Below are 13,119 nucleotides of genomic sequence, written 5' to 3'. Positions count from 1 at the left end.
TCCTCTATCAACACAACCAGAACCTACACCTAAAGAAACATCTCAGCCACAAAAGCAAATTGTAAAAGAAACTCCTCCAGATCAGAACATTCCAATTTGGACTCGCTCTGGAAGACGAGTTCACTTCCCTGCCAAATATGCACAGTTTTCTACATAAAATTTTGTCTAAAATTTTTTTGCAGGAAGGGGGATGGTGTGGCGGCACTAACTTTGAACTTTTGTTATCTGGCAACTAAACAAAAAGATTCAGTTTAGTTTTCTGTCACAAAGAGATCGAGTTTGGCTTTTGTGTTCTACTGAAAATAACGTCAGCGATCTTTGTCTATAGTTGTGTTCTAATATTTTCACGAATGTTATTTTACTTGTTAAATGTTATATTAAAGTTGTTAAGTTTTTACTGTTCTTATTTCATTTACTGAAAGCATTAGTTTCAATTACATAGACTTATATATCTGCTAAACGTTGAATGCTCGTTTTGGCTGGATGCCCAGGACAGTTGCTCTTTCACATCCTAGCCACTATACACCATAATGAGCAGAGCTTAGTACTTTAAACCCGTATGGCATTTATTCTCTCTAATATTTAATAGATCCCTTAATAAATCCTTAAAAATATAAGCCAAAAAATTTACATTAATAATCACAATTTTTTTTCTTGCACTAAAATTTAGCAAATGCATTTAAAATAATTAAAAAGAAAGCAAAAATACTGAAGAAATATTTTTATTTCATATAAACATCTAAAGACATTTAACCTCTCTGAAATTTAATATCTTACAGTATATCATAAGCTTACAGCTTACTTTGTTAATAAATTTTTATGTTTATGTGTACAATAAGCTTACAGCTTACTTTGTTGAAGCAGAAGGTGTGGTGTTGCCAAAAGCTTTTTATTTCTTTCTCTCGGGAATCTACTTCCCAGCCCTTTCGAATGCTTTGCAAAAGCAAGGCCCTATAACGGGCAGAAGTAAGCACTAATAATCAAAACAAACAGTTAATGCTAAATTCGTAGTTTCGTCGACCATTGTAAAAATGTTCTCTCTTGAAGAACTGATTTTTTCCTAAAATTGAAATTTTCTGGTGAATGTGATTATTTATTATACGTTATCTATCAAAATGTCTCGAATAGCTGGTGCCGCTACTGTGCGAATGGTTGAGAGAACTCGTCGGATGCCTACAAAACAAGCTCTGATTTTAACCTCTTCGGCTGTCAATCGCATTAAATGTCTGTTAAAGAAAGAACCTAACGCACTGGGTTTGAAAATAAGTGTAGCTCAACGAGGATGCAATGGATACAGCTATACACTTAACTATGCTGAGGAAAAAGGAAAATTCGACGAAGAGGTGCAGCAAGATGGAGTACGAATTTTTGTAGATCGAAAAGCTCAGTTAACTTTGCTGGGAACTGAAATGGATTACCAAGAGAATGCTTTGGCCAGTGAATTCGTCTTTAACAATCCTAACATAAAAGGAACTTGTGGCTGTGGTGAAAGCTTTAGTATTTAGTAGATGATGACTGACTTAATTTAAAAATTAATATATTCATTCACTGTTACTTGTACTTTATGTGATTAAAATATTTAAAATTACTTGATAGTGATAATTCTTTTTAGCATAGTTTAAAATATAGAATAAAAGGTACTTTTTGATTAGATGGTTGCTAGCGAAAGTTGCTAAATAATTTAAACCCTGTTCGAATATTACATAAATAAACAACTGCCATTTATTAAACATGTATATATTACATAAATATATATATATATTATATATGCATGAAGGATATTTTAATTTATGCATTTGGGGAGCAATCCCTTAAAAACTTTGTTTCTTATTTCTAGTTTTCGCAAAGTCAAGGCCTTAGGTAAACTCTAATAAAATAAGCATTTGTACTTAACATCTCTTTATCATAAATAAACTGCTTAAAGTTTCTAAGACAACATATTTACCAAGTTAAGTTTTAATGATTTTCTTTTAGAAGAAGGTAATAATAGTAAATACGAATAAAACAGTGCAAAGATTGTATGTAAACAACAACTATATTACATCAAAAAAGAAAGAAAAACATATCTTTTAATAGTTTTAGAGAAGTTATAATTATTCTTTGGTATTTTAAAGATTGAATATTAATTTATGTACAATTTTAAAATAAATATGTTCTCGAACTTTACTGTATCATGTCAAATCAACCAAATAAATAAGGATTTGACATCCATAATCTCAGATTTTGATGAAATTCGGCCAATTTGTTCCTTTTACTCAACTAAATAAAAATACAAAATTTTTTGGATTTATCTCAAATAGATTTGATTTTACAGGTTGTTTGTTTGGAATTTAATTTAATTGTACCAATGAAATGCAATTTGTCTCTTTGTGGAAAATAAATTACAACTTTTTCGTTTACCAAATCAATTTTCATGATTTTTTGAAATATAATTTAATATGTAAAAAATCGATGAAATATATATTTAAACCGATAAGTATTTACTGAATCAAAAACTTCATTTAGTAGTAGATGGATCGTGACCCATTGCCATCAGGCTAACCATGGAAGCTTTCGTGGTTTTTCTCTGTGTGTAACGCAAATGTTTACTCCATCAAAAGTCCTCCGTGAAGGCCAATTTCTCTGAATACTTGATCCAAGAAGTTCCCTTGCCCTCTAGATTGGGTTCCAAATTACGAGACTACGGAGTTGTACATTGGTAGTCGGAAACTCAAAATTGGGTCGACTGTACAATGAGTTATAGAAAAAATTTTTAAGTATTTTATTATTGTTATTGCATATTTATATTTTCTACTTCAAAAAATATTTTAAGACACGCCTTTATTCAGTACTACACTCTCGGAATAACTGGCAGTATTGTTCATTAAGTCAACTATTATAAAAAGTGTACTTTTGTTGTTCAATTACATAGTTAATGATTTGCAAGATTTTTATTGAGATCTACGGATTTTGGTTGAAATTCGAAAATACTAGTCTATTTAAAATGTTTTAAGACTTTTGAATAGGTGTCAAACCAAATTTTTCTTTAATAAAACATAAATAAACTCCCATTTGCACATTGAGTGTGCCACGTATAACAATCATTTAAAAATATTTCTGTTTTAACCCTCAACACAAGGGGATCAGATGAGCACACGAACATTAATCATTTTATTTTAATCAACATATCTATACAAACTAGTTTGATAATATTAAAACAAGTTATTTTGCTACTTGACCTAGTTAATGACAATTATAAACTCTTTATGCTTGAGCGCAACAATGACCCGGAGGGCTATGCCGGAGGTAGCTTGCTACTGGTAGGGTCTCCCAAGCCAGACAGGCCGAAGGGTAGGTGCCAGACTAAAAAGAACACCACCAGGAGCCAAGACAGTCTTCTACCTCACGGTGCTTCGGTCTTTGGACAACAGAAGCTACATACCCCCTCCCATGAATCAGTTGACTGGGACGATATTCATTCCTCTCCCATTCTGGTTTCGGATTTTCTCAATATCAACGGATTCATTGATCTGGTCTGACCCCATCAGACCAGATGGGAATTAGCAACAACAATGAACTCTTTATGCATTAGACTAATAGGTTCTTAAAAATATTCAAATATTTTCCTGCATTAAGTCTTAAGTAAAGTAGAGCTGGATAATTTTAAAATAGATTATAGTTATTTTAATTGTCTTAAACAAATTAAAAACTAGGAGGAACGGAAAATGTTACAAATCTTTGTGATCTATAACTTTGACATGGGACTATCCATTAAAAAGATCAATTTTTAAAATTTAAAAATTTAGTGACGTATTAAATAAGTTTTAAAAGAACTTCTTTCATAATAAAAGATTCAAATAATTTAACTATTGAACTTTCATAGATAATACAATGTTAAATTATTATTACATATGTTACCGTGAATGACCGAAATCAAGAGAACATCGACTCTCACGGGTAAATGTCTACGATGACATAGTCGCTTTGGTGAATGTCCGAAATAATTGATTTGATATTAATTTATTCATTGATATTATTATAATTATTTGATATTTTAATATCTGCTGAGGATAGATTAGGAGAAACATCAGTGTTCAGAGTACCGGTTAAATGCATATTGAGCAGTGGTACTGTACCTTAAAAGAAAAAAAAAACAGTAATGTAGGACAAACCGGGCACTTAACAGGACCTAGTATATATTTCGGACATTTACCAAAGCGACTATGCGACCAGTGGAAATCAACAACCACCCATTCCGGTCATACATGAATTATTGCATTTGGCAGTTTAAGAAGAAAAATATTATATATTTTATATATATATATATTTTTTATTTATATATAAATAAAATATATATATATATATAAAATATATTTATATATAATTTATTTATAATTATAATTATTATTTATAATTATTAAAATTATAAATAAATATATTTATTATAAATATATATATTTATTTATAATTATATTATTTATTTATATATAAATAAAATATATATATATATATAAAATATATTTATATATAATTTATTTATAATTATAATTATTATTTATAATTATTAAAATTATAAATAAATATATTTATTATAAATATATATATTTATTTATAATTATATTATTTATTAATAATTTATTTATATATAATATATATAAATATATATTATATATATATTTTGTATTATCTATATATATTTATATATATTATATTTTATATACATATATATATATTATATATATATATATATATATATATATATATATATATATATATATATATATATATATATATATATATATATATATATATATATATATATATATATATATATATATATATATATCTTAACTCACCAAAAATGGGACTAGATGGCTCAAGGGTAAGAATTTTTTTAGTGATGAACTCAAACAAAACTCTTCAGACAAAAAAGTTATTTCGTCCTCCTCGTGTTTACATTTGAAGTCAAAATTGAGATCTTCCGTGGTTTCTTATTATCAATTCTTAAGAAAAAATAAAACCAGAAAATTTTCACGGGAAGAAATAAGAAGTTTGCTCTTGAAAGGCAGACAAAAGATCATCTACGCCAAAAGTAGAAACAACCAATTGTGTTATGTGGAGAAGAGAAGCAACGAAATAATTAGAAGAACAATACTTTCAGAACTCATCAAATCACCTCAGTGAAAGATGAGTAAAGAGAGATCATTTGGTGAACAGTTTCTACAAAGGGAACGTGCTTCTATGAAATAGAGATTTCTTTTCCAAGAATTGAAGGAGCATTTTGTTCTGATATGAACAACAGGTAAGGTGGTTGCTACTAGGAACGCTGTGACCTTCGACCTCTTTGCTCTCCCCTTGTGGCTAGACCTTAGAGGAGAGTCAGATGGAACAATAAGGGAAAAAATACTATTTTCCTCAGAGAAAGGTAAGCGATGTGAAAAAGGTAACTGATAAAATAAAATTTTATTCCAAACTTATTCATTTTTAATTTTTTTTTTTTCCTAAATAAGCTAGAATTCAAAGTAAAATTAAAATAAATTTCTTCTTTTTAATTTATTTCAATAGTAAGTGATCAGGTTGAAGGGTGCCTTTTGAGAGGGCGCACCGAGATAGGTCCCGGTTTGCCAATATATCCCTCTCAATATTATTCTAACACAGGGGTTTCCAACTTACGTGAGGCCGAGGGCCACAACTAAATACACAAATCAAATGGCGGGCCGCAACTTTATCAAACTTTTATGTAGGACTCTTTTTATGTTTGAAGGAACATTAAATATTACTGTCAGATTTTTTTCCCAAGTTCTACAAAACAAAACTATTGAATTACAAATTAAAATAAGAAGTTGATTTTTAAAAATATTTAATTGTATATTATATATATATTTTTAAATAAGTAATAAAAATTCGGGTTACTTCAATGTGCACCTATGTATTAAACAATTAATGTGCAACAGATATCTAATTGTTAAGATATAAAACTTTTAAAAGTTTGGTATTAAAACTTACATAGTAGCACACAAAATGTTCAATGAGAAAATTGAGGTTTGTCTGCGGCAGCCACCAGAGAATAGATATTTACATTTAAAATTTACAAATGTGTGTGTAAATATTTTAGTCCAAAATGAGTGGTTTCAAAAAGTTAAATCGGAGAATTTCTTCGAGAAAATTTCTGATACACACATGCTAATTTATATTCACAAATTACAAAAAAAAATGAAATAAAAAAGAGCAACATACACGATTATTTTTGTATTTGTGTAAATATTTTCTTGGATGCAAAACCTGAGAAATACATTTTTTTGCACTGTTGGTACGTTCAATTTCACAGAAACGAAGAAATTAGGTGTTTATTAACGAGAAAAGTATTTTAAACCCATATAGATTTTTTACGAAAATTGTCCGCGGGCCGCTAGTTGGAAACCCCTGTAAATCGTCATCGCAACACTTAAATTGGCGATCGAAATGAGCTACAGGTGGCTTAGAGCAGAACTCTCTACCTATGGCAACACTTCGCCTGCTTTCACCATTAGCGTGTAGAAAGTTCTGTTATCTGCCGCATGTAGTCCATTTCGATCGCTAATTACTCTAAGCCCATTTTTTCGATTTGAAAAAAAAAAACATTTATGTATGCACCCATATTTTCCGTAAATGTGGTCTATAACCAAACTGAATCTGACCAGCTATCATTGCTTGCCATTTAAGTACCATACAGAATCATCCTGGCTCCTCAAAGCATTGCAAGAATTCTTATGCAATTTTAATTCTGAATTAAACCCCAACTCCTCTGGAAGTTTGTCGCAACATTTGTGCCACCTCCTGTTATGCATAACGTTTTTAAACTTGTACATTTTGACAAAAAATAGACCAAAATTTTATTTTAAAAAAAAAATCTAGCTTTTGAAGCAAAACTAATTCATCACCATAAAAATTTGATAATACAAAATTTATAACTATTGAGTTTCTTTTCTTCGCAGAATGACTGAGTTTCTGAAAAGGTTTATACAATAAATCTTATAGATAAGGTGATCCGTCTAAATCTTGTTTATAATTATAATTTCTAGATGGTCCCTCTTAAATTTAACCAAATAACATGAAAATGGATAAATAAACTACTTAAATATCGTATTTGAAATGTAAAATTAAAAAAAATTGAAAGAAAATTTTTTTAATATGTTTTTAACCATGTTCCTTTTTTTAAAAAAATGGATGTCATTTTTTTTAGCATTGGCGAGCTTTTTCTACTGATGGTGGTTATGATCACTTCCATTGTGGTGTAGGACATGTTTTCGATCGAAATTGGAAAATATCATTTTTGAAAATACTATAATAGTTTTAACTTTTTGTAAGGCCAAAAATTAATCGTACATTGACTAGAAATTCTCCAAAAATAATTTATTAAATATTTCAGTGGGAGAACAATTCACGTGTTCAAGATACTTTTTGGAAAATTGCAAAATTGTTTCTGGTTTTTAAATTCTGTTGGCTGATCAAATTTTGCTCTCTTCTGTAACTGTTCACTTTTTCATTTTTTAATTGCCCTTGATTCTGGGATTTGATTTTCCCCTAACATTACTTTTTAAAACAGTATCCACTATTCTTCAAGCATAGAAGGAAACAGTAGGCTCTACATTAGCGGCTCTCAATTTTTTTTCGACTATAAAAGTACTTTTATAGTCGATACACGTGTAAATGATCTAATCTTTCAACAGAACCCCGACTTAAAGAAGATAATTGCAGACGTATAAACCAATAAATTACTATTTTATTTTGGAAATATTTGAGGAATAATTTTTTTTATTGTTTTATCATTAATTATTTTAAATTAGATTTTATATCCTGAAGATCAGTCTATAGTTGTCTAAAATAAGAACTCCCAGAGACATTCGTCTGGACCTGTGGCGGTGACTATGGTAACGAGGTATGACTATTTTAAGTAGGGGTGCAGGGTCGGGTCGGCGAGAGAAAGGGGATCTCTTTCTTCGGTCTATTGTGTTAGTCCTAGAGTGAAGCTACCCTCCCTAAAATGCGTCTTTCTTGTTTCCATAGCACAAGACGGCCTCAGACTTTGTGACGGGAGGAGTTCTTAGTTTAGACAAACTATAGTCCAGTAATTAATTTGTTTTCGGCGTGTATACATAAACTGAAAACGAATTAAATAAGCGGAATTACGGTTTTCTTTGAAAAGAAAACTAAAAAGAACTGCTACAAACGTTATTAGGGTCAGGAAACATATTCCTTTATTAACGAATTTAATTAATTTATTTTGACTTGAAAAGCTGGATGAGAAATACTAATGACATTTTTTTTTATAAGTACATGTCCTTTTAATAATTAATTTCATATATTGTTATCAGTAAAGTATATTACAAGAACGACCGTCGCCAATAGCCCATTGTGCAGCTCTTGTGCGACGTAAATTAGCAACAACAACAACAACATTTTACTTTTATTAATTTCATAAAGACGACCGAAATATTAAGTAGATGATAGACTAGATTTAAATGTTCGCGATCGCAACGCCATCTGGGGAGAAGACGGGTTTCATGTCTTCAGCCTCCCTTTTTTCATTACGTTATTTTTCACTTTCTTAATATTTTTCGTATTCAATTATCATACATATTTTTTAAAATTTCCACGAAGCTTCCTTTTACAACTATATTCAATGTAGTTTTCTGTTCCAGCTAGTTTCCCAACCTCAGAGTTTTTAATCTATTTGAAAATCAAAACAGAAACTAAGGTACTTCCTTTCTCTACGACTCTTCACGCGCTAATACTGAAAGCAGGGGCCCCCATCAGGGGGGAAGGTGGGGGCACGATGCGCCCACTTAAAGCTTGGGGGGGATTTTTACACTAAATAAAACGAATAGTTTGGGGGGGAATTTAGACAAGATATTTTTTTTTAAGTACATAAATAAAAGAAGCAAACGTAGCACTATATAGAACAAGCTGACATGGAAGGGGGAAGTTAGCAAAAAAAAAAAAAAAAATTGGGCGGGGGGGGATGAATGCGCCCAAGAGCTTGGGGGGGGCATATTTATAGAGTACGCCACCTGCAGCCCATTACGATCGCCAATAATTAAAAATTTCAAAACAAGTACTGTCTAAGAAAAGAACTCCGAAATGTCGAACCGCAGAGCTCTAGAATTCAGTGGAACCATTGCTCTAAATTATTTTCATCTATGTTTTCTTCAACAATTAAGTCTCCTGATTTCTCAGGTTCTAATTGAGCTCTGAGTGAGATTCCACTGCTTCTTGTATACATCGCCTAGAGATAGTAATAAGCGAATGAGACAAATAAAACGCGATTTTCTTATATACTCATTCAGTATAAAACTCAGAAATAACATAAAAATCATTGAAAAACTTCAACAAAAATCATTGAAACCTTTTTAATGTTCATTTCATCATTGCCAAACAAACATTATCCAGTTTATCAGAAAGTATTTATTTTTCGTAAAAAAAAAATACTGAGTATGAGTGAATTATTATATTATTAGCCACCTGGTAATTCATGTTATTTCCTTATATATTCATTGTCAGAAGAAAATGAATCCCAGCACAACTATAACCCTTCTCATATTCGATCATCATTATTTATCTTGAATATAAGTGTCATTCTACCAATTGAATGAAATGTAGGCAACATAACTCAATGAGTCACTTAAAAGCTTGTAAGTATTGCAGCCAAATTATAAAAATTGGATTTCTGGTAAATTATATTACAAGAGAAAAATGTACAAATTGTATAAAATTTCCGAATGTCATAAAAAAATTTTTTATTTTAACAGAACCTAACTAAATGGAAAAAAAACTTTATGTAATTTAAATGGAGGAAAATTATTATTTTGATTAAATAAATAATCCCAAGAAAATAAAGTGGTACGCTATTACTAGATTATAAGAATTCACACAATACTCAACCATTACCAAGCACCTAGTTCCGTTTTTAAGGCTTTATCCTTTAATGTCCATGTTAAGAATGCCACATAATTTGACCCTGGGCAGACGACGTGGACAAGATATGTCACTGCCTTTGCTAAATAATAAATGCATGACCCCTGAATTCCTGACAATGAAAATTCAAAAATGGAAAACTATTTGAGTATCTTTATCATAAAATGACTGTATTCACAAAAAAGGTCGAAACAATGAATCCTGTGGGTTCCTATGTGCCTGAACTAGGCACAAAGGAATAATGTACTGTGCATCTACTAATTATAATTAGTAGATGATCTTCAAATTAGAACTATCAAATTTTGTGTTTTCTACCAGTATTATTATTTTTTAAAAATGTTGGATCAAAAATCAAAATCTTGTGATTTTTCAAATCTACATTTTTAAAAACCGTATTTGTATTCCTATAAAATATTTTGAAATACAAATATCCTCCTATATTTGTATTTCAAAATTATTAGCACTCTTAATTCAATATATCATTACATACAACACTCTTAACTAATAATTAGCACTCTTAAAGGAAAGAAAATAGTTGTTTTTTTCCGAAATTTATAGTGAAGCACCTTGTTTTTTCAATTGCACAACAAGTTATAATGTAGCAATATTGATACTCAAATAAAAATTCACAGATAAAAGCAAATTTTATTGACTTTTATTTATACATAACACCTTCTTTAAAAAAATATATGTTTATTAATTACAATACAGTAGGTGAGAAAAGCCTGGTTTCCCTTTCCTGTCTCCTTCGCTGATCTGCTAAACGCTGAGATCTCCGCAAACCATCCACTTCACTGCTTCTACTTTGGCCAGGCATTATATCTTCGGAGTCCGAATCAATTTCTGTCTTATTAAAAGTCCATTTCACAACTGTTCCATCCCACTGCAAAAAACCATTATTTTATTCTTTCACAATTGTTTCGAAATAAATTTTTTGGGTTCCTCAATATTAACAAACTTTAATAAGTAACATTAAACAAATTTTAGGGTTGCAAAAACCTAAGGTTTTCCACTCTAATCTGGAAAAAATTTCCTGTACATATTATACACAACATATTAAGACAAACACATAATCAGTGAACTATATTGGGCTAACTATTATAAAGTAATTTTAATTGTTGGAAAAACTTAGAGAAAAAGGTAGAGCTGAACATACTTAAAAACAAATAATGCTATAGTAAATGAAATAGTTTAGAAAACTGAAATATGATCCATAAATATCCCATAGATTGTGTTTTGAGTGGTCACCATTTTTTAAAAGATGAAAATAAGAAACAAAATTCATTGTATTTTTCCAGTTTGTAATGAAAAACTTAAAATTTCCTGCATTTCCCTGTTATTTTAGGTGATTTTTAAATTCCCTGTATTTTCCAGGTTTTTCCTGTTCTCCCCGTGGAGTGGCAACCCTGCAACCATATTTTTTAATGAAAAATACAAATGAAAGAAACTAATTTTTTAATGCTAATATTTTAACTTTAATAGATTGATAAATGAATTAACAATTCAAGTAAAAATGGGCAAGTCTGAGATTTTATTTTACATTTTTAATCTTATAAAAACATAAACAAATGCGTCGATAATAATGCTTCAATTACTTTTGTATTTTGTAAATTTTTAAAAAAAAAAAATACATATGTAAACTTCGAAAATAAAATTTACAGAGCTGTCAAACTAGTTTAAAGTAATCAGACATTTAATTACATAAACAAACCATCTTTGCAAACATTCAATCGCAAGTAATATTAATCTCGGAATAAATTTCTGATGAACATAGAAAAGAAACCCCTGAATCATTCTTCAGCTTTTCAATATTAAAGTCCAATGAAAGAGTTAAAGCATAACCTATTATAGTTTGTCTAAAGTAAGAACTCCCCCAGCCATTCATCTGAACCTGTGGCAGTGACTATGGTAATGAGGTATAACTACTTCAAGTAGGGGTTTGGGGTCATTTTTTAGGACAGGTTTTGGCTCAGGAAGGCGAGAGAAAGGGAATCTTTTTCTTCGGTCTACTGTGTTAGCCAGCCCAAGAGTAAAGAGAAGCTACCCTCCCTGAAATGCGCTATTCTTGTTTCTATAGCAGCAGATGGCTTCAGTCTTTGCAGCGGAGGGAGTTCTTACTATAGACATACGATACTTATGATGTGAGAAACAAACAGAGAATACTCACTGAACTACTCATTATTTCATTTCTGTAAGGATGCCATGCCACATCTCGCACACAACCTTTGTGACCCCTCAGTATTGCCTTGATTTTACCCGTCAAAATATCATAAACTGTAAATCAAAATTATGATGCAGTAAACAAACCACATAAAAACAAAACAAAACTTCGAATAATAAAACATTTATTAAGAGACTGTGCATGTATGTCAAATTATTCCCTCCCTCAAAAATAATATTTTGATTGATGTAACCGAAATTGAGTTGAATAACACCAATGGAAATAAAAACATGCTTTAACAAAAAGTATTCACTAGATTTTTGGCATAACAAAAACTCTGAGCAATATTAAAGTGAACTGCTTTAACAGCAAATGTCACAACCATCAACCTCATGACAGTACAAAAATTTTAAATCTTTTTTAAAGTAATTGGCATCATTCCTCACCAATTTGTTACTTTGTGCAGTTGATCATGACTCTTTATGAATATTCCTTACATTAAATTCAGTTTTTTAATAAAATATTTTTTCGAGCAAAGTTGTCAAGATATAAGATATGCAGTACAATTTGGGTAAATGGAAGCAACCTAATTTTTGATAAAAAATAGATACTTCATAGTACTGCAGTGTATCTACCACTACAAAAATATAATTCCAATTCCTTTGTATATAAGACATATTAACTTGATTCTATAGCAGGGTACCTTTTCATAGACGAAGGTTGACATTGTAGTTAACTGCCATCCCCATACTTCATTTTTTTTGTCAGTAATATTAGATTTCTATCAAAACCTGTCTTATTTAGAATTAAATACAGCCACCAAAAACATAGTAAAGTTGTTCCACTTTATAGTTTGTGTCGAAAAAAGCATTTTTAATACAATAGGTATTTCATACTTTGTTATACAGTTGAACCTCACTTGCATGAAAAAGCTTAACGTGAAATATCACTTTACATGAAGCAAATATAGGGTCCCGTGAGTCAGCGATAAATTTTTGTTGTATTTTACATGTTTAAAATGAAAT

The 13,119-nt window shown here is 30.1% G+C and overlaps 3 protein-coding genes across 4 annotated transcripts in view; 1 reads left to right on the top strand and 2 right to left on the bottom strand.

The window, feature by feature from the left end:
* The window catches only part of LOC147816663 (coronin-2A-like), a 48,705-nt gene extending 47,933 nt beyond the window's left edge, over window positions 1-772 (bottom strand). Inside the window, exon 1 of the mRNA XM_087149950.1 lies at window positions 445-772. The gene's annotated coding sequence lies outside the window, so the exon portion shown is untranslated. The remainder of the gene's footprint in view (window positions 1-444) is intronic.
* Window positions 773-955: 183 nt separating this feature from the next.
* On the top strand, window positions 956-1,588 carry MagR (Iron-sulfur cluster assembly 1 homolog MagR). Its single transcript, XM_087149932.1, has one exon. The coding sequence runs from the start codon at window positions 1,116-1,118 to the stop codon at window positions 1,503-1,505; it is 390 nt and encodes a 129-aa protein (XP_087006058.1). The 5' UTR covers window positions 956-1,115; the 3' UTR covers window positions 1,506-1,588.
* Window positions 1,589-10,558: 8,970 nt separating this feature from the next.
* LOC107450367 (DDB1- and CUL4-associated factor 11) overlaps window positions 10,559-13,119 on the bottom strand; it is a 32,543-nt gene continuing 29,982 nt past the window's right edge. For both annotated transcript variants that reach the window (XM_087149920.1, XM_087149925.1), the window contains 2 exons: window positions 12,101-12,207; window positions 10,559-10,816 (listed from right to left, as the gene is read on the bottom strand). In XM_087149920.1, coding sequence (XP_087006046.1) covers window positions 10,634-10,816; window positions 12,101-12,207 — 290 coding nt within the window. In that variant the 3' untranslated portion in view covers window positions 10,559-10,633. The remainder of the gene's footprint in view (window positions 10,817-12,100; window positions 12,208-13,119) is intronic.

Source organism: Parasteatoda tepidariorum, chromosome 1 (genome assembly GCF_982258835.1).
Source record: "Parasteatoda tepidariorum strain Cologne lab strain chromosome 1, Ptep-v5.0, whole genome shotgun sequence".
Taxonomy (NCBI): Eukaryota; Metazoa; Arthropoda; class Arachnida; order Araneae; family Theridiidae; genus Parasteatoda; species Parasteatoda tepidariorum.
The sequence above is the reverse complement of the archived record's forward strand: the minus strand, read 5'-3'. Positions and strand labels throughout refer to the sequence as shown.